Here is a 27,072-nt window from a genome sequence, read left to right as displayed (position 1 = left end):
AACCAAAATCATGTTTTTTCAGTAATAATGGTTTCAAATTCCGCCATTTTACCACATCCTGGGAATAATATGGACGATCTATTGGGGCCACCGAGTTTAAGTAATTTACAAGAACACACACACACACCCAACAAAATCGAAATATTTTATTTACAAAGCGAGTGCTACATGTACAGTGTATATTACAGAACTGGCGTGGCTGCTATTTTGCTTTTGTTATTAAGCAGAGTACTTATTGGTCAATATAGGGGTAATGATTGTATTCTATATACTAATATGCCCTTGTACAACATTGTTTACACCTTTTTTGTAAAAAGTAAAAAGGCCAACCAAAACATGAATTGAACCAAACTAATTTTGTTTGAATTTCATTTCTACCTTTGTGAGTGTCCCCTCCAAATCAGTATCCAGAGTTTTGAAGTGTAAATATGTTCGAAAAGTATCGCATGGACCATAAAGTCCATTTAAATTTGCATTCATGCAACTGTTATACCACCATCCGCCCTGGAACTTTTTTGCACAATTATTGGTATCGTGGTTATCGTTGTCCCGGTCGAAAGTTGAAAATTGCATTCCTTGATGAGTTCTTAGTGCTGTTTATACGGATCAGACAAAACATTTGTAAGTTATATAGTAGGGTGGGGGAAGACGGGACACCTTTAGCACATAATATCTAAATATCCTGATCGTGTTTTAAACAATTAACAAGGGCCTGTGATAGTCGTGAGGATACGGTTTTATAATTCTTTGAATGTTCTTTGTTTACCAGCAAATGGGACGAGAAAAAATGAACAGTCGTTCCATATTCCCCTATCCTTAAATATAACACAGCGATAAAAATATGCAAGACAAAAATATAAAAACGTTTTAAGTGGCAGTTTTACTAACCTGTATAATGTATATAGTTGTCTACAGTCAAAGTATAATTTGTAGATGCGTTACCAACACGAAAGTTTCTGAAACGCATTTGTTTGTTATAATTCTTGCTCACTGATTTCCCGTATTATCATATCGTAGGGTGGGGGCAGATGGGCCACCTTTAGCATGTAATATCCAAAGGTCCTGATCGTGTTTCAAACAATTAACAACAGTCTATGAGAGTCGTGAGGATACTGTTTTAAATTTTTTTGAATTTTCTTTGTTTACTACCAGATGGGACGAGAAAATAGAGTTAAAAGGTGTCCCATATTCCCCCACCCTATACTATACATTTAGCTGACCGATGTACATTTAAACCAAAGCAAAATAGATTGTATATGGTTTACATAGATAGGCCGTATATGTTCATTTAAAGTTAATAGTTCTTAACCCCCAAACAAAATAACCAGGTCAGTTTTACCTCTTACAAGCTATTTATCTTTATAGATCGCAATTCTGAATTGTCACTTTTAATTTGCGACTTTAAACTTGTGTTGTTTCCCGATATAATTTGCCGATGTATAGTCATTTTATTGGTTGTTACGTTCCAATGGTAGTTTTTTTTCAAACTTAGTATTGAATATTTAAACATAAGATGCAAGATTTGTTTTATAGTGCCAATAATGCTATGTTGTTTTGTGCTCTAAGGCAACAAAAACGGGTTCTGTTAATTTAGGTTAAAGTGATATTTTTACGATTTCGTTGAAACGGTAAGATTGCACAGCCCGATAAATAAGAATTAAACTTACGAGTATTCTCTAGAGACTGATGTGCCGTTACAAAGTGTCATGTCGAGTCTTAGAAGATAATTGCCACTCTCTGTCAGTAGATGAAGATACTTTAAACCTTAAAACAAAATAGTAATGGGTAAGATGGGACATGTTATAAAACACGACCAGGAAAATGGGTTTTATATGCTTACGGTATCGAATCGTACCCCATATAGTATATAGGCTATATTTTGTTTCATATATTGTTATAACCATGCAACACATTTTGCACAAAGTTTTATGTTATATTTTTAACAAATGTTTGACCTGTAATTTCAACCAATAAACACGCGATGTGTTAATTAATGTCTGGTTAGATGTTTCATACAAACATAGCTCACCCATCCAGAACTCGGCATTAACATTTCCAAATCCATCCTCATAATATTTCCAAGGTTGGTAAAAATCCACAGAGCCGTCAAAACGTCGTTGGAAAACCTAAACTCGTTTAACTTTAGTAAAGATATTTAGTGACTCCAAAAATTACCGTCCAAGCGCCGTTAGATGTCGTCATATCGCAGTAAACTTTCATGTCAACGCCGCCCACGTTAAACTGGTAAGCTCCGCTGTTCCGTTGTCCGATTGCGTACAAAGCATCACAGTTGGCTGGATGTGATTATTATTATATTCGTTTTTAGTTTAAGGTTTCGTTACTTTAGAAATAAATCAAGGTTAGTGTTAAAGGCCGACGATTGTTAATCTTTACAGTAATTAAACACGCGCAGTACTGGGGAAAAGACGAGATACCTTTTGCACATAATATCCAAATATTCTGGTCGTATTTTAAACAACTAAAAACGGTAAGTTGAAGTCGTAAGGATATAGTTTATTAATTCTTTAAATGTTCTTTGTTTACTACAAATAGGACGATAAAATAAAATAAAAAGGTATCCCATCTTTCCCCACCTTACAATATTTAAAACAGGTTTATTAGAATCGAGAATGTCACCGCGAACGCATCCGAGTTGTACGCGTGAGGGTCGTGGAAAGGCACTTCGGGGTAAGATTAAAGGAATGTAACTCTTTAATTTCGCGTAGCGAAATATCAACAATCGTTTCACTACGAGTTACTTTCTTATGTGTGACTAACAATTTAAACAGCCAACTAGGGGAACACTGGGTTGGAGCAAACGCCATTAAGTGCCTTGCCCAAGGACACATACGCCCCAATGGTAGCTAAGAGCCCAAATATAACGTACCTGTGTCCAATACGATATATAAGTTCACTATCATCTCCATCTCGGGCCAACCCGCTTCTATATCATTTCTTTTTATCTTCAAAATAACCCCTGGCTTCAATATCTCCACCACTGTTGCGGTGAACGTGTTTGGAAGGGAGGGGTTCTTGACTGACACGTTTGCTGTGACGTAATGAGGTTGTGACGTCAGACAGAGCTTATACCTCACGTAGATAGTCGTCTCAGGTGACAGTGATGGCAAGGATATGGTATAATTACGGTGAAAGCTTGATACAGCGTCGCCTTTAAAGTATAAAGCTTGAAGTTTAACATAACAACAGTTGCTCCAATTCCAAATTGTCAGTCACACAGAAAAAAAAAACAATCACGCACAAATTACACACGTGGTAAATCGAAAGCGGATAAAAAGTTACACTCATTCCAAAATTAATCTAAACACTTACATTGCTGGACTATAACGATGGACACAGCGAGAATCAACCAGCAATCAATCCTCAGTTGCATGTTTAATTCCTCTTTATCGCCAAATCTATATTCTGTGTTATCTTATTAACTTTGCAAAGTATCTAGCCTATATTTCAAAACCTATACATAGCATATTAAATTAGCCTACGTGCAGAAGAAGAAATTAGCTTACGTACAAAACGTTTCCCGCAAAAATACAGAGAAAGTGCTCTTAGTTATTACTCTGATCGTTTTTTTGGCAAGGGATATGATTGGTCTAATGCGTGTTATATACTACGTAATTTATGACCGACTGTTTATACTGCTTGATTCACTTTCTTAACAGGTAAATTTATAGCAATTTTATATCCGTCGGCTGTAGCATACACTTTTATACTTGATTTTAATCCAGTAAGACAATGATGGTACGTATTTGAACTTAATGGTGCGGTTGTTGATCACGGGACTAGTTTGCATCATATCCGGTTACCTGCTGATGGCGAACTCACTACGAAGAAAACATTTAAACCCGAACGACCAGTTCCTTGTAAAGTCACGGTATAATGTTGAATGAAATTTCCGGCGGTTAGCGCGCTTGCCTGTAACCTTAGGTTCAAAGCTCCCCCCTGCTACCGTTGTGGGCGTATATGTTCTTGAGTAAGACACCTAACGGAAATTGCTGCAACCCAGTCGTCACTAATGGGTTGTCTAAATATCAGTCATACATAAAAAAAATGAAAAAGTACAAAAAAAACACCCACAAAGTAGTATAAAGGTAACTCGTTACCATCCTCGCGTGGCCGGAAAACGACAGTCGTTATATAGTAGGATGGGAGAAGATGGGACACCTTTTCATTCTATTTTCTCGTACATTTTGGTAGTAAACAAAGAACACTCAAAGAATTATAAAATCTTGTCATTGCGACTTTCATAGACAGTTGTTAATTGTTTAAAACACGACCAGGATATTAGGATATTGTGTGCTAAAGGTGTCCCACCTTTCCCCACCTCACTATATAACACAGGTACTCCTTATTTGTGCCAGTTTACAACTTACCATGCAGCCAATGTTGCTTAGTGGGTAATTTTTTATGTATGGCAGTCCATGGGCAGTCTAAGGTGGTTGCCCGCAATGGTACACAACGCCACAATGGTAGCAGTGACGAGCCTTCAACCCGTTCCCTCTGGGTTACAGGCAGGCACGCTGACCACTCTGCCACGGCGTCGGAATGTGTATCCATATTATTTCCTTGCATAATTACCCGTACAACACTTTTCGTAACAAATAAATACTGACATTTTTCAATATCTTGTACTTTTTCGTCTTTACGATCTTATTGTTCAAAGATGAACAGTTTACAAATAGGATATTTTTCCTGGACAAAGAATAAAATTCGAGAGAATCGCTAGACTTCAAGAGGAAAAGGCAAAAGAAAAAAAGTATTGCGACATTTGTTTTGGTTCGAGTTTATGCGCCGAGTTATTCAGTGTATGCGTTGCTACTTGTTTAGTGATTTATAATGAAAGGTATGGAATGGGGTTACGTTTTTTTGCTGTTTGCATACGGCGTTTTACTTGTTTCTCTTGTGTTAGTTTAACACGGGAAAAGGCCTAACCTAAAAAGACAAGGTAATTTTTGATGTACGGTATGGAAAATTCAGCTATTTTTAAGGAAGCAGTATTTTTAACCTAGATATGTAACAAAGTAATATATTTATACATATATCTTTTAGATTGTTTTCGATAAAATGCCAGCCCCTGTGTTGGCACGTGGCTTAAGGTCATTGCCTTATCTTAATCTATTCATACATCGTTGTTTTACCAACAAAGCTGTACCATCTTCATGCAGTTGGAAAGTCTCAAAAACCACCAACGTCAAGAAAAAAGTAAATTTAGATCCAGAAACTGTGAATTATATAAAACAACTTTCACTTGTGGAACTGGATGGACATAAGGAAAAAGAAACAATAGAAGAAGCAATCAATTTTACTGAGCGATTACATGAACTGAATACAGATGGCATAACCCCAATGGTTTCTGTGTTAGACCACTCATCATTACAACTGAGGAAAGACATTCCATCTGAAACTTCTCAGTTAATATTAACCAATGCAAAAGAAGTTTTAGAACAATATTTTGTTGCTCCGCCTGGAAACATTATATTTAACTCTGAAGAAAAAAACTCATCAACAAAGCAAATGGGAACAAAATTAAAGCATAGCGTTTAAAAAAACATCAATTAATTTATATCTCTTTTAACTAAATACATTTCGTGCCAAAATACTAAATTTAAATTGCATTTTTGAACATGTATATATTCCTACTTGTGATGAAAATGAACCGCTTTTTTATATGTTAAACTGATTCATTGAGGATATTGGATTATTGGATCTCATCTGTATAGAGTCAATACCATTAGTTTGTACGTGATAACATATTTTTCACATTTTTGTTGGAACTTGAATTTATTAGTATGAGAATGGCTCTTCAAAACCATATGGTTTCAGTTTTGGTTAAAATTAGCGAATCATATAATTTTATTAGTTTGCCAAGGTTTAAATGCTATTTGTACAGTAGAGAATGCCATAAAAACCTGATCTTTACTTTAAATATGGTAGTTTAACTTGTGTTGACGTCTACAATGGGTTCGGGTGGCTCGAGGATTAATTCCACAATCACGTCGAAAAAGTTCAAGAATGAAAAGAAACTGTTTTCCAATCGCTCTGTCACTTACCCCACTGACCTGGCAACGTTAAAGAGCAGCCAGCATGAAACTTTACATAAAAAGGTATTTTGTTCAATATTTTAGTCACCGTTAATATGGTATTTTTATTTCAATTATTTAAATAGGCCTATACCCTTTTTTGTCTTTATGTTATTGTAAGTAAGCATCCTTTTTGTAAATCTGGATTAATTAAAAAATGTAAAGCTAAATCAAGAGGGTCAAACCTCAAACACATGAACATTAACTTTAAATATATATTATAAATATATAAATATATATATATATATATTTAAGAATGATAATCAAAGGTTTAGCTGAGGAAGGTCATATATACATCAAAAGCAATAACAACCAGAGGCGTTTGGTGCGCCTATAAACAAACTACCCCTATATAAAGGCTATATATATACACGTACATTGATACATAATTATGTATGTATACCGGTATACAGCCAGGGTGGAACATTTTTTGATTGCAACCCCCCCCCCCCTTATTTTTTTTTCTGGCTGCGCCACTGTCGGTAAATATATATATATATATTTATATATATATAATTTTAATGGATAAAAAGCAAATTCTATTACGAAACACAACATTTTGTAACGGCGTAAGCTCGCACGAGATACATAGGTAGTTGTGTTATAATGAGTCAACAACTGTCATTTTCCGGCCACGCGAGGATAAAATAAGTTACATTCATTCTAACTTATCCTTTCAGACTTTGCCCCGAATTCAAACAGAGCAAATAATATCGAATGGTGGACATCAAAGTTTACCCAGGAAAGTAAAACCAGTTAAAACACCATCTAAGGATGTTGAATGGTCAATATCGGAACTTTATAATGTGTTGGTTGCTGAAACATGGGAAGCAGAACCCCAGCTACATAGTGAGGAATATCTTATGTTGGTTGATTGCAGGTTTGTATGGGATATAAATGCTCTATTATTATTATACCTCTCATGCTTGATTAATCTATTCCATTGTTTTAATTTTAAAGGGCAAACTATTGGTTAAATTGGCTAAATCAAAAGATACCACTGTATGTATGGATTATGGGTATTAGGTACACACGTACACTGTACAATGACTTTCCTCATACTTCCCATCAGAATCAGTATACTAACATAACATTTAAAAATAGTTATATCTGGACTGTGCTTTGTCTTGCTAACTGTCTGGGAAAGATAAACTCTCCAATTGAGAATTGTCCTGTGGTCTCGTTAGCGTACAACCACTTCAGTAAAAGCTAATCTGAGAATGTAGGTGTAAGACAAAGTCAAACATTTACTTTAAAAGTTATAGATTTTGTTGCTGTAAAAAGTTATGATATGCATTGTTATCAGTATCTACTTCTACACTAGTGTTATAATCTTTATCACCTGTTTTTATACAGATCCCCAGAAGAATACAAACACAGTCATATAGTAACAGCAGTTCATTCCTCAAATTTACAAACAGATTCTGATAACATGACTTTAACATCACAACCAAGTTTTCATCATATGATTGTATTGTGAGTTGTTTATTATATTTGGCTATTCTAGGTACTTGCATGTAGAGATACTTTGTCATTTATGTTAAGGTGGCATACAAATCCAAAAGTATAGGGGTCAATGAAAATTGCATAGTAGGTTGGGGGAAGACGGGACACCTTAAGCACATAGTATTCAAATATCCTAATTGTGTTTAAAACAATTAACAATGGTATATTGGAGTCATGAGAATAACATTTTATAATTCTTTGAATGTTCTTTGTTTACTACTTAATGGGGCAAGAAAATAGAATGAAAAGGTGTTCCATTTTCCACCACCCTACTGTATTAATAATTGTAGGTTGTACAGGCTATATTATGTGTGGTTTATTATTATTTGATGACAGTTTACATCATTACCCTTTGTTTTTTCTTGTATCTGTATTAAACATTGTTTAATTCAGGTATGGCAACAATAGAAAGAAAGTTGCTGAACTTGTAAGAGATCAAAACAACTTCACTGTAAATATGATATATGAAGATTTTTACTCAAAGTTCCCTTTTCTTTGCACAAATAACCTCATCAACAATCAGTTTCAACGAAAGAAATTAACCAAGGTAATTAACTTTAACACAGGCTGTTTGGTATTGAGACAATTGCCATGGCCATGTTTTAAAGACAAATTGAGTTACATACAGACCACAGACAATGTCTCTTTATCACAGTTAAACAATATTTAAGATCTGCGAATGATTTTTTCACTTTTATAGTAGGGGCCAACTTAGCCCTAAATCCCAGGTACCATTGTGGCTTGCAGTATAACCTCTCACAAAATTGTTAAACCGTTGCAAAACAATAGTCAAGTTAGGGCCGCTCAAAATATACATAGCCAATAGGCCTAGTTATTTTAAACAAACTCATTTGCAAACACACTTGTTAGACTTGGCCCTCTGAAGTTATTCCACTCAAGTTGTATCAAGGAACTGCAAAACATGCATTGAATGAAACAGTCATTAAAAACTTAGGTAAGCATTATATATGATTTTAAGCTAATTGCTCCTAATCCTACCCAGTGTTTATTAATTGGCTGTCCAAATTTCCTTGAAAAAAAAAAGAAAATATTTAAAAAGTTTCGCATTGGGTAATTTGAAGTGTGTATGAGGTGTAAAATATACAAGAGCACATGTGTACTATGGTATGACTTCTGAGTTGGTATTTATTTTTTCTTTGTCAAATTTTCTTAATATTTTTACAGTAAGTCTTGTTTTTACACAGTAAGGCACTCTTTCCAACACATCCATAGCGTGTGGTTTATTGACTGTCGTTACTCTTTTTTGTATTCATTTCATTCTCTTTATTCTTTGAGAACAATTTTTTGTCTGGCGTTGTGGCAAAGTGGTTTGCGCATCTTCCTGTATGCCAGAGGAAATGAGTTCAAGCCTCGTCGCTGATACTATTGTGGGCGTATGTGTCCATGGCTAAGACACTTAACAACATGTTATGTTATATAAATCTTTCAAAGGTATCACCCACATAGTAAACATAACATCAGTTCATCCAAATGCATTTCCCGACAACATCAAATATCTGAGGATCCAGTTAGATGACGTTGCTTCATCAGATCTATTGTCATGGCTGCCAAAAACCACAGCTTTTATAGAAAGTGCCATTGGAAAAGGGTATGAGTTGTTTATTTCTTTGTTTGTTTCAGTTTGCAGTTATAATTAATGCACTGTTCCGATTAATGAAGCTAATGCAGTATTTTATTTGTCAAAATTTAAAACAAATTTTGTTATTGATTGGAAAATTTATCTAATTCATGTTTTTTGCTACCTTTTTACTAACAGCCTAGAAGTCTTATATGTATTGTACCATATGATTATTTAAATAGCTCCAATGCGTGTACTTTATATTAACACGCTTTGTTTCTTTTAGATTCATATTTAATACAAAGCTATTCATGGGGTTTGTATGTTACACCAAAGTATGAAAACGTACATACGCCTACCTTTCAAAAAACTGCAAAAATATTTACAACAGTCATTAGAATTTCACCTTGGTAGCAAAACACCTCCCAAAGATATGGACTTAGTTCATTATATATACTATTTATATATAATATACACTGTTTTGACACAAAAAGTAAAGCGTAAATAGTAAATATATATTTCTGCCATACACTATAAATGCAATTATACTTAGGCTACAGGGTGTTAAAATATATCAAATACAAAGGTAATTGATATTATATTTAAAGTAATATTAGAACTAGATGCACAACAGAATATTCCCTCAGCTTTTCACAAGGAGATACGAAAGATAAAACCAACAACAAAGTTCTTGTTCATTGTAACATGGGTCGTTCACGAAGTTCCACCATCGTGCTCGGATATTTAATGAGATGTTTATGTTGGAGCTTACAGGACGCATGTGATTGGCTGAAAGAATGTCGACAGACTGTGAAACCAAATGACGGATTTTTAAACCAACTTATGCTGTATGAGGTTGAGGTGTTTGGAAAGCAATTGTCAGATTTTAACAAGCTACCGTTATAGTTTTTACACCCATAGTGTCAGTTAGTTAGTTTAACAGTGAGTAGATTTTACTTTTTAGTTTTGCTATTTGCGACCTCAAAATATGTGCCTTTAATTTTATAAAGTAGTGACTTACATATTTAAAGCACAATTTTTTGAGGTACGTTTTATAAATAAGTGCAGTTTTAAAATACACACCTGTATTTGCTTGCATCTTCTTTATATATGGGTTATTTTATAATCTATCTCCGGTCTAATTCCCAGGTCCCATGGTGTGGCTCGCCATAGGACCCATGCATTTAGAACATGTTCTTATACATGTATCTTTTAATGTGCCACTATCATGGATTTATATTCTGTACTACATTCTTCAAATTTGTATTAAAACTAATCAAATCATGACCAATCTAATAGCTTGTGCAATGTTGTAATTGGTACGTGCATAATTTTGCAATATTAATTTGCCATATGCTTATGCTTATAATGCTCCCTTAATAGTATGTGAGGATTTAATATTTTCTTTCAGTAACTGGTCTATATTGGTGCTGTATGTAGTTAAGTGCATATATTGAACAACTAATTTGTGTACTGTACCATTCAATTGAACTTTCTATGCACTTATATCATCATATAGTAGGGTGGGGGAAGATGGAACACCTTTTTAACCTATTTTCTCTTCCAATTTGGTAGTACACAAACATTCAGCGATTTTTATAAAACCGTATTCTCAAGACTTCCATAGAACTTTGTAATTTGTATAAATTACGATCAGGATATTTGGATATCATGTGTCAAAGTTGCCCCATCTTCCCTCACCCTACTATACATGTTCATGTGTATGTTCGTAATATTAAGTACATCCCATAACCCTATAGTCGATAGTAAAGTAGCTCATATTTTTGTAACCCTTGCACTGTGTAGTCAACAATGCTAAAAAATCTATTTTTGCACTTCATATTTTCCCACTTTTATAATGGTTTCGTAATCACACTGCTGTATCTAATGCGCCAATAAATTTATGACTTTTAATATACAAGAAAACTTTATATATTTCTTATAGGGCTACACAATTATGTACATAATAAATAATTCATACATTTTGTGTATACATTCGGTTACGGTACCTAGGTTCAGAAATAATAAATAATAATTTGTACCGTGAACGAAGGATATAGACTAAGATGCTTAATGTTGCCACCATTGCTCGTTTTGTGTAACTGGGCAAGACAAACAACCGATATTGTCCAAATCGTCAAACAAAAAATACAACTTCTAGTAAGGTGGGTAAGTTGGGACACATTTTAACTCTATTTTCTCGTCCGATGTGGTAGTAAACAAGGGATTTTTAAAGAATTATAAAACTATATGCTCAAGACTCCCATAGACCGTTGTTAACTGTTTAAAACACGATCAGGATATTCGGATATTATGCACCGAAGGTGTCTCATTTTCCCCCATCCTACTATATACACCGTTAGAGTTAAACATGTGTTAACTGGCAAGCAAACACAAAGCGTATGAAACGACACAAAATCAATAGTCTAAAATGCTAATGGTTAAAAACATATTTATACCGACTAGATAGAAAGGCTTGGTCGCTAATAGAATGGGAAAAGATGAGACATCTTTAGCACACATTATCAAAAAACTGATCGTGTTTTAAACAATTAGGAACGTTCTAAGGGAGTCGTGAGGATACGGTTTTATTATTCTTTAAACTTTGTTTGTTTACTACCAAATAAGACGAGAAAATAGAATGAAAATGTGTCCCATATTTTATCACCCTATAAATATTTTTTTGTCCTGACAACTGATATAGATGTAGAATTTGACTCATTTACCCTCTAAAAACGATAATTTATCCCAAGGGGTAAATTTACCCCAGTTTAAGAAACGCTGAACTATAGTGGGTTGTCTAAAGTCAATTGATTTCCAGGGCGCATAGTTTTATAACAGTATGAAGACTGTCTGGGACTAAGTTACCCATTCCATGGTTTCGTGTCAGATCAGGTGCGGCAACTCGTAGGATAATACCAGTTAGCCCAGGCTTTTGCTTTGGAAAATCGTCAGGGTACCAGCCTTCATTATAACCAGGTTCTCCGTTGCTTTGCAACACCTGAGATGTCTGTGAGATACAAATGATCAAATATATTTATATATAGTGCTGTAGGGATAAGATGAGGCACCTTTTTAGCACATAATACCCAAATATCACGATCGTATTTTCAACAGTTAAAAATGGTCTATGGAAGTCGTGAAGATACGGATTTAAAATGTATTGAACGATCATTTTTTACTACCAAATGGGACAAAAAAATACAATAAACGGTTGTCTCATCTTCCCCACCCTACTTTATTATTAATGTCAAAATGTAGGTGCAGTACGACTTTAAGCTTCTGACTATAGAAATATTATTATTTTGCTATTCGAATATGATATTGACAATTAAATAGATTAATCCTTGTGCAACAGAAAGAACAAAACAAAAACCGTTTTAACACCTATAAATAAAAACTGTCGTTTTGTTGGAAATTTCCATGTCTCTAATTTACCTTATTTTCGCTATTGTGTTCGGGAAGATAAATAAAAATGATTCAGACTTTAGTTGCCTTATAAAAAGTTAATACGTATCAGTTAAATTATTTACTCTGGGATTGTAGCTTGAACCGAGCCAAAAGTCAACAAATTCTTGTTTTCCAAACTGGAACTTGTTTCTCACGTAATCGTAAACCATAGTGAACGATCGCTTGTCCGCAACTTCTACAAGTTGGCCTTCCCTTTTGTAGCAATCCATTGTTGCATTTTCGCGGTTCAGATCCGTTACAGTAAAAACATCAGGTAGCCAAATAGCCTTGTTATTGACGACTATGAAGTCCCCTGCGTATAACATAGAAATTAACGCATGTGTTATACTGACACTGTCTAAATCAAGTATAGTTTACTACACCGAGCGTAACTGATAATCAGCTGGTTTTAAAGTAAGTTTACGGTTACTTTAAAACTAGTTTTTGATGCACTGCGTGACGTGTGCGCAGTTTATTTATCGTTTTATGTTATGACATACCCGTATACATTTTCCAATCAACGGTTACAAACATATTCCACCCTTCAGAAACATCCGTTCGTTTAAGTTCCACCTCGAAATAACTTTCCTTCACACCAAGCACTGTCACATTAAATGTGTGGGGTAGGGATGATTCGGTGGCTTTCACTGTTGCGTATACGTAGCTTGGTACAGAAGACAAACACTTTTTGTAACCAATCTTTGTCTTTAAACTCGATTTTGTCGAGTATGAATGAAACTGTTGACTTTCCTTGCTTATCATCAGTTCGTCTGTGGAGCATCGGATTAAATAATATGAACATCCGAATCTTAGTATAAATTGGAAATAACTTACTTGATAAAACCACGTTAAGTGTACAGTACACGAAAATTAGCAGATGTTTCATGCTTGTCGACTAATTCAGCTTTACTGATAGTATTTGACCGATACTGTAGGTCTACTTAATGTTTTCACGTATGCGCTGCTGCTTGAGTACTAAAATAAGACACTTGCCCTACGTCAGTGAAAACGTCACTAATTGTCAAACTATTAACAAGATTTAGGCATCGATCATATATTGTTATCAGAAACGTGACTGCATAAAAAAGTTTCTTAGAAAAAAAACAACAAACATTTAATTAAAACTGTTGTGATGTAATAAAATTGATAGAGTTATAATAAGCCATATGTTAAATGGGGGGAAGATGAGACATCTTTAGAACATAATATCCTATAATATTCTGGTCGTGTTTTAAATAATTAATAACGGTCTATGGGAGTCATAAGGATATAGTTTTATAATTCTATGAATGTTCTTTGTTTACTACTATATGAGAAAATAGAGTTAAAAATGTGTCCCAATTTTCCCCACCCTACTATATTAATTCGAATACTTTAAAACTTTTAACAACAACTTGTTTTTCGATGTTTATCGAATACTTTCGGGTATTTAAAGGACAACAGGATGGCTCAGAACAACAGTTGTCCGGTACATTTACAAAGCTATACTGGCTAACCATAATAATTCAACAACAAAAAACGAAGCAATAATGAACCAGTTGGTGCAGAAGTGGCGCTTCTTGCAGTTCGAGTAATACACGTTACAGCAGAGAACTAATAAATATCGTATACTACAAATATATTTAAACTTGTATGCTACAAATATATTTAAAGGGATTTAATAAAGTTTACTAGAAAGTTTAAATATTTTCGAATTTGTAAAATTACACCCGGTGTCTCGTTAAATAACTCCTCGTGTGTTTTAATATATGTATTTTTAAAAATTGTCAATTATTAAAGTAATGACAGTGCTAATTCGTGGTATCACTTATAAACCGTCATCTCTTTGGATTTTGGAAACATTCGATAATACGTGGGTCTTGCCTTTCTTCATGCGCTCTACTATATCGGAATATTATATTAGAATTTAACACCGTTTTTGATGTAGTTCCAAATAGTTTTCGCCGTTTTCGCGCACTTTGTTGGAGTGTAAGAACACTGTAGAATAATATACTGTAGCGTTGTTTTTTTTTTTTTTATCAAATACATTACCTCATGTCCCACTTTCCCCAACCGTGCTTTCAACATTTTTGTATGGGCGAAAACGTCCATTTTGGTTATACCACTTTTACACAAGTAATACATAGTAGGGTGGGGGAAGATGGGTCACCTTTTCAATCTATTTTCTTGTCGCATTTGGTAGTAAACGAAAAAAATTCAAAGAATTATGAAACCATATCCTCACGACTCCCATAGACCGTTGTTATTTGTTTAAAACACGATCAGGGTATTTAAATATTATGTGCTAAAGGTGTCTAATCTTTCCCCACCCTACTATATCACATGTATACAAGATGCTAACAGGTTCATGCAGCAGCCCATAGTTTTAATAAACACGAGATACGATGTATATGAAACCATGCTTTAAAGCAAAGCATGCCCGGAAAGACCTGACAAATCCACATCATGACGTATACACCTTTTCTAATAAGAACACGGGTCGCTTATAGATGTTATCCAATACACAGCTCGCCTGCCCAATGAAAAAGGTTATCTTGGTGCACAAAACGAATGATTACCTGGTAAGTTGGAGACAGGTTCATCGACAGTAAACGTTAGCTGTGTTAAACCATTACAATTAAGATCAATAATTATGAAACAATTATTGTTTCTTGCCTGTATTTGGAACTTGGCTTTGTCAAGTAAGTTATTCAATGGATTAATCACAAATGTTCATAATATTTAATCCGGTGTTTTACAGACCAACTGATGATAAGCAAGGAGAGTCAACAGTTTCATTCATACTCGACAAAATCGAGTATAAAGACGAAGATTGGTTACAAAAAGTGTTTGTCTTCTGTACCAAGCTACGTATACGCAACAGCGAAAGCCACCGAATCATCCCTACCCCACACATTTAATGTGACAGTGCTTGATGTGAAGGAAAGTTATTTCGAGGTGGAACTCAAACGAACGGATATTTCTGAAGGATGGAATACGTTTGTAACCGTTGACTGGTTTTTCTACATAGGTAGGTCACTTGACTATAATACGCATATGTGTATGAGTTTAACATGTTTTTCGTTAAACAGGTAACGCAGTGCTTTACGGAAATAAGGTTATTTGGATTGCCGATTTATTTAATTCAAAATCAATGAACTACACTACAGCAAAAGCTGATTGCAAAGAAAGAGGTGGCAAACTTGTGGAAATTGTAGACAAACCAATGTATGACGTAGTCTATAATTACGTCAGAAGCAACTTCGTGTTCGGTGCAAGGGACGCGGTGTCTTTCCACTTAGGTTCAACGTATGACACGAAGGTGTGTATACACAGTCAGAGTATAACACATTATTTGAATATACAGTTAATATAAACACAAATACTTTACCCAATAAAGTTAGAATGTTTTACAAATTAATAAACAACTTCATTGCACAGACAAATAAGGTGACGCAAAGCAACGGAAAACCCGCTTATAACGGAAATTGGAATCCGGATCGATGGCCAGTAAAAGATAGTGGAAGACAAAACCTTGCAGTACGTGTTGCATGTGAATTGTCATCAACAAATAATGGAATGCGAAATGTAAAACCAACAACTCTTCGTCGGTCAGCTATAGAAATCTGCTGCATGGAGATACCTGGAGTAATTTAATAATTTTGTTCTAATAAGACACCTTTGAGTATTACTTTGTTCAATATGAGGGGAACTGTATATAGGCTACTATGATCAAGATTGAGATTTCAATTTCGTGTAATTTAAACATTTCGGGTTAGAAATGGCTCTTTATGCTTAATAAAACAATTAATTGTATCGTATTTTACCGAATACGCTAATAAATAAGTGTGTGTAGATGTGCAGTGCAGGCCAATAAAACAGCATGCACCTTGTAGGTGAGTTGTGATCACAGGTCACCAGAACTTAAACCTTGTCATTGCTGCGTTGATTCAATCTCTTATACTTATTTAGGAGTAGTGAAGACGGGACTCGGGCAAATACCTGTCTATTTTAAAACGTCTCCTTATTATACGGTACCCATTTTATGATAGACAAATACAAATGTTACGGTGTTATTTTACAATATTCTCAGTGCGTGGTAACGGCGGTTATACTGCTGTTAAGTATTAAAACTCAATGTTAAACGAATACAACGTTTTTTAATGGCTGAATAAAAATCATATTAATGCGATGCTCATTTTGAATACTTGTTAAATCATATTAAAACTGCCGATTTTTTTAGTTGGCGAGTCGTATTTATCGAATTAGTATCATAGGTAGATAGAATAGAAATTCGTCCATTTATATAATAAAGAATTAAGAACATCTTTATTCCTGATAAAGCTGTTGCCTGTTAAACTGAACTTCGTTTGTTTGCAAGGTCTACTAGACTGAGAGTCTATAATCTATGAACAGCAGTCTACTAATAACCACCAATATGAACCACGAGAAAACCTACTTGCGCATACGGCCAAACATTGGCTCCATATAAATTACATGAATGCAGTTTTACCATAGACATGTTTGGATATCTATGGATATACCGCACACCTATTTTTGCAACTCATGTTATTTACATTTTAATATGACACATGGTAATATTTTTTTCAAAATCATTGGTAATTAAACGTAATGCATCGACTAAAGTGGTGTCTTTATGTAGTCCAGTGGCTACCTATATATATACCTAATTTGCGTATAAATGTCATTTCGTAAAAAAACAAACAGTTAAATTGGCTAAATTATTAAAAAAAACTACTGTACACTATATAACTAGTGATTAACGCTCTTCACTTAATGATTATGTACAGATGTATTTACGGTGTAAAATTTTGACAAAAACGTAAATCAATACCAGTCATATTGCAACATCAGCCACAAGCCAAGCAAAACAGCCTGAATAAATTGAGAGCGAGGTTTATAGAGATATAGAGAGATTAAACACAGTTATTTTCAGTCGCTAACAAGTCAAATGTCAAATACACCACTCAGCAGGTGGCGTTAGATAGCGAGTAAAACAGTAGTTGTTGAAGGGTAATATAGTAGGGTGGGGGAAGATGGGACACTTATCACATAATATCAAAACATCCCGATCATATTTTAAACAATTAACAACGGTCTATGGGAGAGGTGAAGATACTGTTTTATAATTCTTTGAATGTTCTCTGTTTACCACCAAATGTGACCAGAAAATAGAACAAAAACGTGTCCCATCTTCCCCACCCTGCTATCATATTTAGACACAGTGTCAACATATGTATTTGCCTGAAATGTCCAGAATATCTGTATTATAGTCTTTACAGTTCCACCCATATTGAATAAGGTAATCACTTGCGAAATTAATTTTAGAACAAAATTACTAAAGTACTCCATCAGGAATCTCCATGCAGCAAATTTCTATAGCTGACCGACGAAGAGTTGTTGGTTTTACATTTCGCATTCCATTATTTGTTAATGAGATATCATTTTCAACACGAATTACCAAACTTTTTCTTTCTTCGTTACTTAGTACTGGCCATCGATCCGGATTCCAATTTCCGTTATAACCGGGTTCTCCGTTGCTTTGCGTCACCTTATTTGTCTGTGTATCGAAATTGTTTGTTAGACTGTTAAATATTATAACTTATAATATAAAGCTTGTACATGCCTATATAATGTGTTATACTCTTACTGTATACCTACCTCTGGGTCATACGTTGAACCGAGGTAGAAAGACGCTGCGTCACTTGTACCGAACACGAAGTTGCTTCTGACGTAATTATAGACTACGTCATACATTGGCTTGTCTACAATTTCCACAAGTTTGCCACCTTTTTCTTTGCAATCAGCATTTGCTGTAGTGTAGTTCATTGATTTTGAATTAAACAAATCGGCAATCCAAATAACCTTATTTCCGTAAAGCACTGCGTTACCTGTTTAACGGAGAACATGTTAAACTCATACACATATGCGTATTATAGTCAAGTGACCTACCTATGTAAAAGTACCAGTCAACGGTTACAAACATATTTCATCCTTCAGAAATATCCGTTCGTTTAAGTTCCACCTCGAAATAACTTTCCTTCACATCAAGCACTGTCACATTAAATGTGTGGGGTAGGGATGATTCGGTGGCTTTCACTGTTGCGTATACGTAGCTTGGTACAGAAGACAAACACTTTTTGTAACTAATCTTCGTCTTTAAACTCGATTTTGTCGAGTATGAATAAAACTGTTGACTCTCCTTGCTTATCATCAGTTGGTCTGTAAGACAACAAGTTAAAACAAGCAATCTAACATAACCATAATAAACATCTTACTTGATATAGATATCTTCAAAATGCAGATAAAAAGTAACACTTGCTGTATGCTCATATTGAACTGTGTATATATATCGAATGTTTATGCTCTTTACAAACGATACCTTTATATGGCTGATGTGGTCCACATCACATACGACATACGTCATCTAATGTCGAACAAATACTGAGATTTTCTGTCCCACGTAAAAATGTATCATATAAGCATCATATCGCATTAGCCTTTATTCGGTTTCGCTTTCTGTGGGCCTGCGTATAATAACAAATTCTAAGATACAGTCACCATTTAAAGATTTCGAAAACTTTATTATGCAAATTAGATCCGCTTTAAACAATAAACAAATAAAACATTCTACTTTGTTTACTTTTATTTTCTGAATAAATACCAAGCGTATCCTTTCGTAAAGCACTGCTTTCTTTCTATGTGCTTGTTTTTGTATTCAATTTCTTGCGGGTAATAAAGTAAAGGCACCCAATCAACATTTTTGTTATAAAATGAAAAAAGTTTCTAAAAATTGAAGCATAACTAAACAAAAATCGCATAAAATCTATGGGGGTAAGATGGGACACTTTTAGCACATAGTATCTAATTAAATATCATGATCCATTTTAACAAGAATTAACAATGGTTCATGGCAATCGTGCTTGAGCATACGGTTTTATAATTAATTAAAAATTCTTTGTTGACTCCCAAATGAGACGGGGAATAAAATGAATAGGTGTCTCGTCTCCCCCATCCTACTATATTAATAACAATCATTTTATCTTTTCAGTTACAGTAACGAAGTTCAGAACGGTATACAAAAGCAAAAAATAACAAAAAGGAAGAACAAAAAGTTTTTAGACTAATAACCTTGTTCAAATTAATTAAAGTTGTTACTGTTTAAATATAGAGGGTTACACACAAATATAATGTTCTAATGGCGTCCGCCCAGTACAATTAAGTCAAGAGCATCCCGTCCAATGCCATGTGACCCAAGAATCGACGAAATACACTGCAATTGAATCGGCCACAGCGATAATTAACGCAACGTTTAAAGTCACTTTATGGTAGTCACATTATCAACGACGGTCTCGCTGGTAGAGGAAGTAATTGAAAACTTTTTTTGTTGGTAAAACAAAAACAGGATGTTAAATGAAAGTTTCGGTTTGATGAGAATTGATTGACAGTTGTTGTTATGATCAAAACAGAATACGCCCAAACGGGTTGCAAAACAGAAAATCGTGGAGCTTTCAGTTGTTACAATACTCATGGCCAATCAACCCGATATAGGCCCACTGCGCATATAGTACTTTGGGAAAGATGGAACAACTTTGGCACATAATATCCAAATATCCTGTTTGTGTTTTAAACAACTAACAATGGTCTTTGGGGGTCGTGAGGATAAGGTTTTATAATAATTTGAAAGTTTTTTTGTTTACTTTCAAATAAGACGATAAAATAGTATGAAAAGGTGTTTCGTTTTCCCCCACCCTTTACTATATCTGTTATAAATCGCGCTGCACATGGTCGTAGGTTGTTTTGCAATTCTAAATAAGTGCCTATAAATTTATCATAGAAATCCTTTACCATCGGCAGTTATTATAAGTGTCATTTTTGCGAAACTGCAGCAGAAAAAAAGATTAAATTTTGGTCTCACGATTAACTGTTTAAACAGCAAACAACCTGTCAATGAAAATTACCGGAGTTTATAAATTTTATCATAGCACGAAGCAATAAAGGAAGCCAAAATGGAAGTTGCTGAAACCTTTTTTCATGAGAAGCCTTGCTTCCCATCCTTCCGCAGAATCTATATCGAATGTTGCAACGACAGATGAGACACGTTTGTGGGAATAACTTTTTCTTTGAACGAAGTGTTTCGGAAAAAAAGAAAATGAGGTTTCAGTTTCCAAGCGAACTGGGTGTGAATGTTTTTAAAAGTTGTTAAAAAACATTCAAAGTAATTGCCAATTATACAAATGATACAGTAATATAAAATTGGAACTCAAAAATACTCAACTAAAGTGTGCAAAGATATATGTTTTAAAATCAATAAATAAAAACTGGTTACATTTTCCGTACAAAAGTGATGAACACACAATGATTTAATTGCTTTGCATGTGTATGTGTGCATAAACAAACTAATAAGACTATATATGTGCAAAAAGTTCCAATAGTGCATATTTAAACTACAGAGACATCTTTCCATTTCCCAGGCTCCATGCAACTTGCCCTCTCATCTCCCATTAATTTCTGGTTTAATGAACTTACTAGCCAGCTTTGTTCTGGTGTCTGATCCAGTGCAGCGTTGCATAACATCGTAAAATTGGAAGAAGTTGGTGCAGAGAATATTTCAACATCTGGATGTTCAGATTGAATCTGCTTTTCCATTTCTTCAATCGTTAGATGTGGATCTTCGCGCCATTTAAAATATTCTAAGTAAGCTGTGTTGTTACCATCAAGGTATTGAAGATATTCCACTAAATCTGCCGCCGTTTTAAACCAATCTGCATGAATGAATGAATTCCGAGGCGCAACAGCAATAACATCATCCACAGTCGGTCCCCACACTACAGGTATCACTCCATACCAAAGAGGCGCCTCCCAAAACTTCTCTGTGATATAATCTTTACAACCAATATTGTTCTCAAAGGAGAAATAAAACTTGTATTTCTTTATTTCAGCTCCCCACTGTTCAGATTTGTATGATGGAAGTTGTGAACAAGCTTTAAAGCAGCGGCCACAGCTAAAATTAAAAGCATAAGTATATGAACAGCCAAGCAGAAGTAGATATTAGTATACACTATACAGTAAGCTCATCTAAGAAGATAGAATCTCAGCATAAGTGCAACTATAGTTAAATAAATAATACAATAAATGTAAGATTTATGTTTATAAGCATAAGCATATGAACAACCAAGCAGAAGTAAATATTTCAAGTATAAAAGATGGAAGTTTAACATATAAGTTGAACTGGCTTAATAATTGAAGGAATGCAGGATTTATGTATATGAGAAAATAGAATGAAAAGTTGTTCCATCCTCCCCACCCCACTATATGAATACAGTATTTGTTCTATGTACAACATAAGTTGGAGAAAAAACTTTTGAAAACTATTAGATTTTCTTTGACCATCCAACAGTTAAACTTTATGTTATGAAACCTAAAACAAAAAACAAGTTAAAACTTTATATGTTTACCTTTCTACAGAAAATCCAGTTGCTACGATTTCTTTGTAATAATTCATTCGTTCAACTGCTCCTCTCATAGTGTCACAATTACTAACAATCCATATCTGTATTAAAAAGTAAGGTAACATGTAAACATATACTATACGTATGCGCGAATGGGGCCCCATAAAAATAACATGGCGAGCGTGCGTGGTACAGCGATATATCCTAACTAAAAAGTAATAGTCGAGTTCATTAGCGAGGCATGTTTCGCGGTTTTAATCCAAGTTTTGTGACGTAACGAATTAGCCTAGCGATTGCGACAAAACGTAGAAATTTCGTATACGGCGAAATTATACGTCTTTTAAGTATAAACATACACCAATATTCAATATCGTGCATGTCCGGCGCCGTAGCACAGTTGGTTAGCGCGCCTGCTTCCCATCCATAAGAAATGGGTTCGTCACTGCTACCATTGTGGGCGTATGTGTGCTTGAGTAAAAAAAATTAACGGCAAATGCTCCAACCCATCAACCATACATACAAAAAATGATCACCCACAAAGTAACATGCATGGTAACTCTGGCATGAGGTGTATGAACACCATGTTAAAACGACTATCGTTTTCCGGCTACGCGAGGATAAAGTAAATTACATTCATTCATTCGTTCATTTGAGTTTTGTTATAACCTATAGAAGAATGACACGTGTTTATAAAATAATACAATAAACCAAATTTGCTTGGTGACTCAAACCATATTTGTGATACACTTTCTTATAAACATGGTCAACTGGGAGTTTTGTCTACAGCACAGCATACACAATATCATTTTGTCAACTTTATATTGACTATACCAGAACTATACTTGTAGTATAACACCATTTAGTAGTTAAAATTACAAAAATTCTGACCAAGAACATTCACACTGCTGATGAATTATCTAAAATCAATTATAAAAATAACTTACTGCAAGTTTACTCTTTTCTGAAAGCAATTTATCCAAAACATTAGCACCTTTTTCCACCATGTTGTATACGTTTCGTCTTGTCCCATATCCACTATATAAATCACTATTTTTATGATAAGTCATGGTCATGTTGAAGAAATTATCGAATGCCTTAAAATCAGTTCTGTACAAGTAGCGCATGGCCCATGGATTTTCCTTGCTCCAAAACACGAACAGCTGCTTTGGGCTCCTGTTAAAATAAATGATTAATTTGAGTTTTAATACTAAATTTTTCAAATAAATCTATATGGGTGTTGAAGCTGTGCACCGAAAATATGTTCGTTTAGGTATAAGAAGATATCGAAAACAAACCTGTAATGTTGCCACGGAATATCCTTTTTTGAAATCGTTGTCAGATGAAATATGACTGCATCTGCTTCTTCAATACGCTCTCGTTTATAAGTTAAATTACATCTTCCAAATCTTGTACCTTCTGGTTCACTGGTGAAACCAACAGCCCAAGGATGGTCCCACATTAGAAGTACACCTGATGATCGCTTTGTAACTGTTGGCACAGATTTTGGTTCGAATGTTTGTATTGGAAAACGGAAGAAGAGCCATTCCTTAGCAAGAAAAATAACAGCTGCGAGACCCAAAAAAATGCAGGAACAACGTAATGAACGACATAAACATTTTTTAAACATAATTGTGCTAAACTAAAGCTGTATAACTCGCAGCTTTCAGTATAACTGAAATGGATCAAAAATCATTATTTATTTAATAAACAATATTGCGGAAAATTCCAAATTTTCCTGAAAACATTTTAAAGTTGACACTTTCAAAACCTTTTTTTAGTAGGATTGAGGCAAGATAAGCCCATAGATCTAGTTGGCCCACTTTTTTAAACCTGTACGGGTTCCTCTTTAATGATAAACAAACTAAATACAGTATTTTTTCGACAGCATTCTAACAGTCTAACATAGTGCGCGCAGAGGCAATTAATGTTTTAATTATTAAAAGTAGGTGTTAAGTATTAAAAGTAACAAAGAAAACAGTTGCTTATAACACATAATAGTAAAGTGCTTATTTTAAATGCCTACTAAATTATACTAAAACGGACGAAAATTTGTAGTTCGAACCACCAATCCGAACTCATAGTTTATTTAAACAGATAGAAATATTTTGTATCGGTCGGTTTTGTCTGACAAAACTAGTTTTAGTTTCGCAAGGGAAAAACTTGGGATATAGATATGAGAAAAATAATCAAGGGGGTATGGTTTAACTGAGGGTTGCGATTATACAATACTGGATTTTGAGATTACATGTCTAAATGTGCCTGGCCTGTTTATTTTGTTTAATTACACACAAGTTGCAAAATAATATTAAAATGTAAAATATCGATAAAAAAGAATAATACTGTAACATGTGTTTTCGTTTATCATTAAATGGGTCCCGTAAAAGAAATTTGAACATGTGGGCCCTACCGTATACTGTATTTGGATCTTATTGTCACGCCCTACATTTGGGTTATATCGGGCATTACTACATGTAGACTCACTAATCGGTTCCAAGACGTTATATTGGTCTATACTTCCGGTGTAAGAAGAATCGGCGTTCTATGGCCCTACTAACGTTCAAATGCGTCTTTTTAGCGGTACCGCGTATTTTGTAATTTAGAGTTCACTCGCAACGAATTTATAACCTTCACGTGCGTCGCCAAAATGTTGTTATTTACAGCAGAAGAACTGTCTTTTCTCAATTACAACTTGCCTCAGTACAAACATTAAATTCAATTACTACTGGATCTTTTACTTGTTCCCTAATAGTTCTTAATCCCGAAAAATATCGGTAGCAGTACAAAGTCAAAATAACAGTATTGGTAAAACAAAAATGATACCGGTCGGTCTCTATTGTAAATCGTACCCAGTCTTTACTTTCTGCTCTACTAGCCATGGACAAATGACTAGTTTTCTTTTCTTTGTTCGCCTTAGAAAGGTGATTTACGCCTCACGGATAACGGGTTTTGTGTCCCAATACGTGAAACATATATAGCACCACGATGCTTACTGAGCAACTCAGTTACCCTATTTTATATTCGAATAATTTGCTGCAGTTTAGGCATACTTTTAGGTCCTACCAGAGTGATTGAATATTTAACAATAACACTCTCTATCACCGTGGCTTAAAGTTAAACTAAAGCAGTGATAGCCTAAATACGGCATTTACCAAAACATTTAAACGTTGTTTTTTATAGACTTAAGTTAGACCATATACCTTTTTATACTTTTGATTGTCTTACTATTTTATTCTTTTGCTTTCTAATACATAGGCCACTAACAGAGTAAACATCGTTTACACAGAAACAACACTTTTGAGATAAACTTTATTTGGACAGTCGTGGCTAGGGATAAACGCCTCTACAAAGGGTCGAAATGATCCGTGACTTTGTTTATAACGGCACACATTTTTACACGCGATGAACACTATGATACAAAATGGGCACGATAGACGTGACGTGACACTGTAAAAGCTGATCATTTAAACTCGTGAACTTTCGTTCGTTCACACAATGACTACATCACTCCTGCTTCTGTGATGTTTGGTTAAATTCTATGCATTTACAAATTCTGCTGTCTCTATAGTTTTTTAAACTATGGTCAAGGTAGTTCTTTTTGTTTCAAATGCCCGTAATCCCAACTTGCACAGTCAGACTAACGGATATAACTTTAATATAACTTACCAACCCTGGTCAATAAATTAATGTAGCAACCGGCCGGAAAACTGCCTGTAAGCTTCGAGATTCATAGACCGTCCGTATAAAGCAATTTGTTGCTCACAGTGATCGCCCACTCGAAAAGAATTTCCGCGTCTCTCGTACTTTGAAAGATGGACTAAAAGATGGAACTACTCGATATAGTGGATGTTGGAAGATAGGACGCCTTTTCATTATACTTTCTCGTATAATTTGTTAGTAAACAAGGAACACTCAAAGAAATGTAAAACCGTATTCTGACAACTCCCATACACAGTTGTCGATTGGTTAAAACACGATCTGGGTAGTAGAATATTATCTGCTTAAGGTGTCTCATCGTACCCCACAGTACTATATGTATTGAGTAGACCATAGCTGGACAAGATTTCTTATATAATTCACTATTGTGAGCATGGGCTATAATTAATACATTCAGTAGGCCATACTGTGAGTTAGAGTAGGGTGGGGAAAGATAGGACACCTTTAGCACATAATCGTATTTTAAACAATTAACGACGCTCTTTTAGAGTCGTGAAGATACGGTTTTATAATTCTTTGTTTTGTTTTTTTTTGGGACCAAATGGGACAAAAAACACTTGCTAAATCTGAAAACAGTATACAACTGCAACAGACTATATATCTAAACAAATCTCCCAAGTAAAGCGGAAACGCGAGGAAACAGGAAAGAAAAGCTGATACAGTAGGGTGGGGGAAGACGGGACACCTTTTACCTCTATTTTATCGTTTCGTTTAGTAGTAAACAAAGAACATTCAAGAAATTATAAAAGTATATGCCCGTGACTCCCATTGACCGTTAGTAATTTTTTAAAACACGATCAGGATATTTAGATATTATGTGCTAAAGGTGTCCCATCTTCCCCTACCCTACTATACTATCGTTGTATTGTATTTCTAATAAAAATCATTTATTATTTAAAATTAACAAGGATTCTAAACTTGCCCATCTTACCCTGTGTGTTTTGGAATTGCTAAAATTCCACCTGGTAATCGCCAAGTAACCCCTCCTGTGTTATTTGAATTGTTGTCAATTAATAAAGGGATGATAGTACTAATTCGTGGTATTACCCCAGAACCGCCATGTATTTTGAATTTTAGAAACATTGGGCAATACAGGAGCTTATAAGTGTCCCGATTCTCCTCACTCTACCATATATTGTCCGGCGCAGTGGCATAGTGGTTAGCGCGCCTGCCTCTAAACCAGAGCTAATGGGTTCAAGGCTCGACGTTTGCTTACCATTGTGGGCGTATGTGTCTTTGCGCAAGACGCTTAACGACAATTGCTCGAACCCAGTGG

At 34.8% G+C, this 27,072-nt stretch overlaps 7 protein-coding genes across 9 annotated transcripts in view; 3 read left to right on the top strand and 4 right to left on the bottom strand.

The window, feature by feature from the left end:
* LOC108949524 (ficolin-1-B-like) overlaps positions 1-3,631 on the bottom strand; it is a 7,335-nt gene extending 3,704 nt beyond the window's left edge. The window contains exons 1-7 of one of the 2 annotated variants that reach the window (XM_018812127.2): positions 3,331-3,626; positions 2,888-3,169; positions 2,176-2,294; positions 2,030-2,126; positions 1,668-1,764; positions 889-956; positions 135-593 (exon numbers count right to left, since the gene is read on the bottom strand). In XM_018812127.2, the coding sequence (XP_018667672.1) occupies positions 352-593; positions 889-956; positions 1,668-1,764; positions 2,030-2,126; positions 2,176-2,294; positions 2,888-3,169; positions 3,331-3,391 (966 nt within the window). In that variant the 5' untranslated portion in view covers positions 3,392-3,626 and the 3' untranslated portion in view covers positions 135-351. Of the gene's footprint in view, positions 1-134; positions 594-888; positions 957-1,667; positions 1,765-2,029; positions 2,127-2,175; positions 2,295-2,887; positions 3,170-3,330 lie in introns of those variants that run through there. The other variant, XM_018812128.2, reaches the window with a different exon arrangement.
* A 1,403-nt stretch (positions 3,632-5,034) lies between these two features.
* Positions 5,035-5,884, top strand: LOC100178904 (glutamyl-tRNA(Gln) amidotransferase subunit C, mitochondrial-like). Its single transcript, XM_004226049.4, has one exon. It carries the CDS (start codon positions 5,080-5,082, stop codon positions 5,557-5,559), a length of 480 nt encoding a protein of 159 aa, XP_004226097.1. The 5' UTR covers positions 5,035-5,079; the 3' UTR covers positions 5,560-5,884.
* A 4-nt stretch (positions 5,885-5,888) lies between these two features.
* On the top strand, positions 5,889-10,475 carry LOC100182088 (probable rhodanese domain-containing dual specificity protein phosphatase). 2 transcript variants are annotated; one of them, XM_018812123.2, is made up of 7 exons: positions 5,889-6,119; positions 6,776-6,975; positions 7,452-7,571; positions 7,995-8,148; positions 8,472-8,556; positions 9,054-9,210; positions 9,828-10,475. In XM_018812123.2, the coding sequence occupies exons 1-7, from the start codon at positions 5,973-5,975 to the stop codon at positions 10,084-10,086; spliced, it is 1,122 nt and encodes a 373-aa protein (XP_018667668.1). In that variant the 5' UTR covers positions 5,889-5,972; the 3' UTR covers positions 10,087-10,475. The 2 variants fall into 2 exon arrangements, with proteins under 2 accessions (XP_018667668.1, XP_026690331.1); XM_026834530.1 differs by lacking the exon at positions 9,828-10,475 and adding an exon at positions 9,467-9,707.
* Positions 10,476-11,863: 1,388 nt separating this feature from the next.
* LOC100176587 lies at positions 11,864-13,575 on the bottom strand. Its single transcript, XM_002124514.2, has 4 exons — positions 13,465-13,575; positions 13,131-13,400; positions 12,714-12,943; positions 11,864-12,190 (listed from the first exon to the last, which is right to left on the bottom strand). The coding sequence occupies exons 1-4, from the start codon at positions 13,514-13,516 to the stop codon at positions 11,987-11,989; spliced, it is 756 nt and encodes a 251-aa protein (XP_002124550.1). The 5' UTR covers positions 13,517-13,575; the 3' UTR covers positions 11,864-11,986.
* A 1,687-nt stretch (positions 13,576-15,262) lies between these two features.
* On the top strand, positions 15,263-15,985 carry LOC113474263. Its single transcript, XM_026834638.1, has 3 exons — positions 15,263-15,311; positions 15,371-15,640; positions 15,702-15,985. Exons 1-3 carry the CDS (start codon positions 15,263-15,265, stop codon positions 15,983-15,985), a joined length of 603 nt encoding a protein of 200 aa, XP_026690439.1.
* A 1,788-nt stretch (positions 15,986-17,773) lies between these two features.
* Positions 17,774-27,072, bottom strand: part of LOC100182044 — a 12,141-nt gene continuing 2,842 nt past the window's right edge. Inside the window, exons 3-4 of the mRNA XM_026834543.1 lie at positions 18,292-18,521; positions 17,774-18,190 (exon numbers count right to left, since the gene is read on the bottom strand). Coding sequence (XP_026690344.1) covers positions 17,969-18,190; positions 18,292-18,521 — 452 coding nt within the window. The 3' untranslated portion in view covers positions 17,774-17,968. The remainder of the gene's footprint in view (positions 18,191-18,291; positions 18,522-27,072) is intronic.
* LOC100179758 (alpha-(1,3)-fucosyltransferase 6-like) lies at positions 20,463-23,771 on the bottom strand. Its single transcript, XM_002130328.4, has 4 exons — positions 23,378-23,771; positions 23,027-23,255; positions 22,089-22,183; positions 20,463-21,634 (listed from the first exon to the last, which is right to left on the bottom strand). Exons 1-4 carry the CDS (start codon positions 23,707-23,709, stop codon positions 21,073-21,075), a joined length of 1,218 nt encoding a protein of 405 aa, XP_002130364.1. The 5' UTR covers positions 23,710-23,771; the 3' UTR covers positions 20,463-21,072.

Source organism: Ciona intestinalis, chromosome 5 (assembly GCF_000224145.3).
Source record: "Ciona intestinalis chromosome 5, KH, whole genome shotgun sequence".
NCBI lineage: Eukaryota > Metazoa > Chordata > Ascidiacea > Phlebobranchia > Cionidae > Ciona > Ciona intestinalis.
Note: the sequence above shows the minus strand (reverse complement) of the source record. Positions and strands in the feature narration are given on the sequence as shown.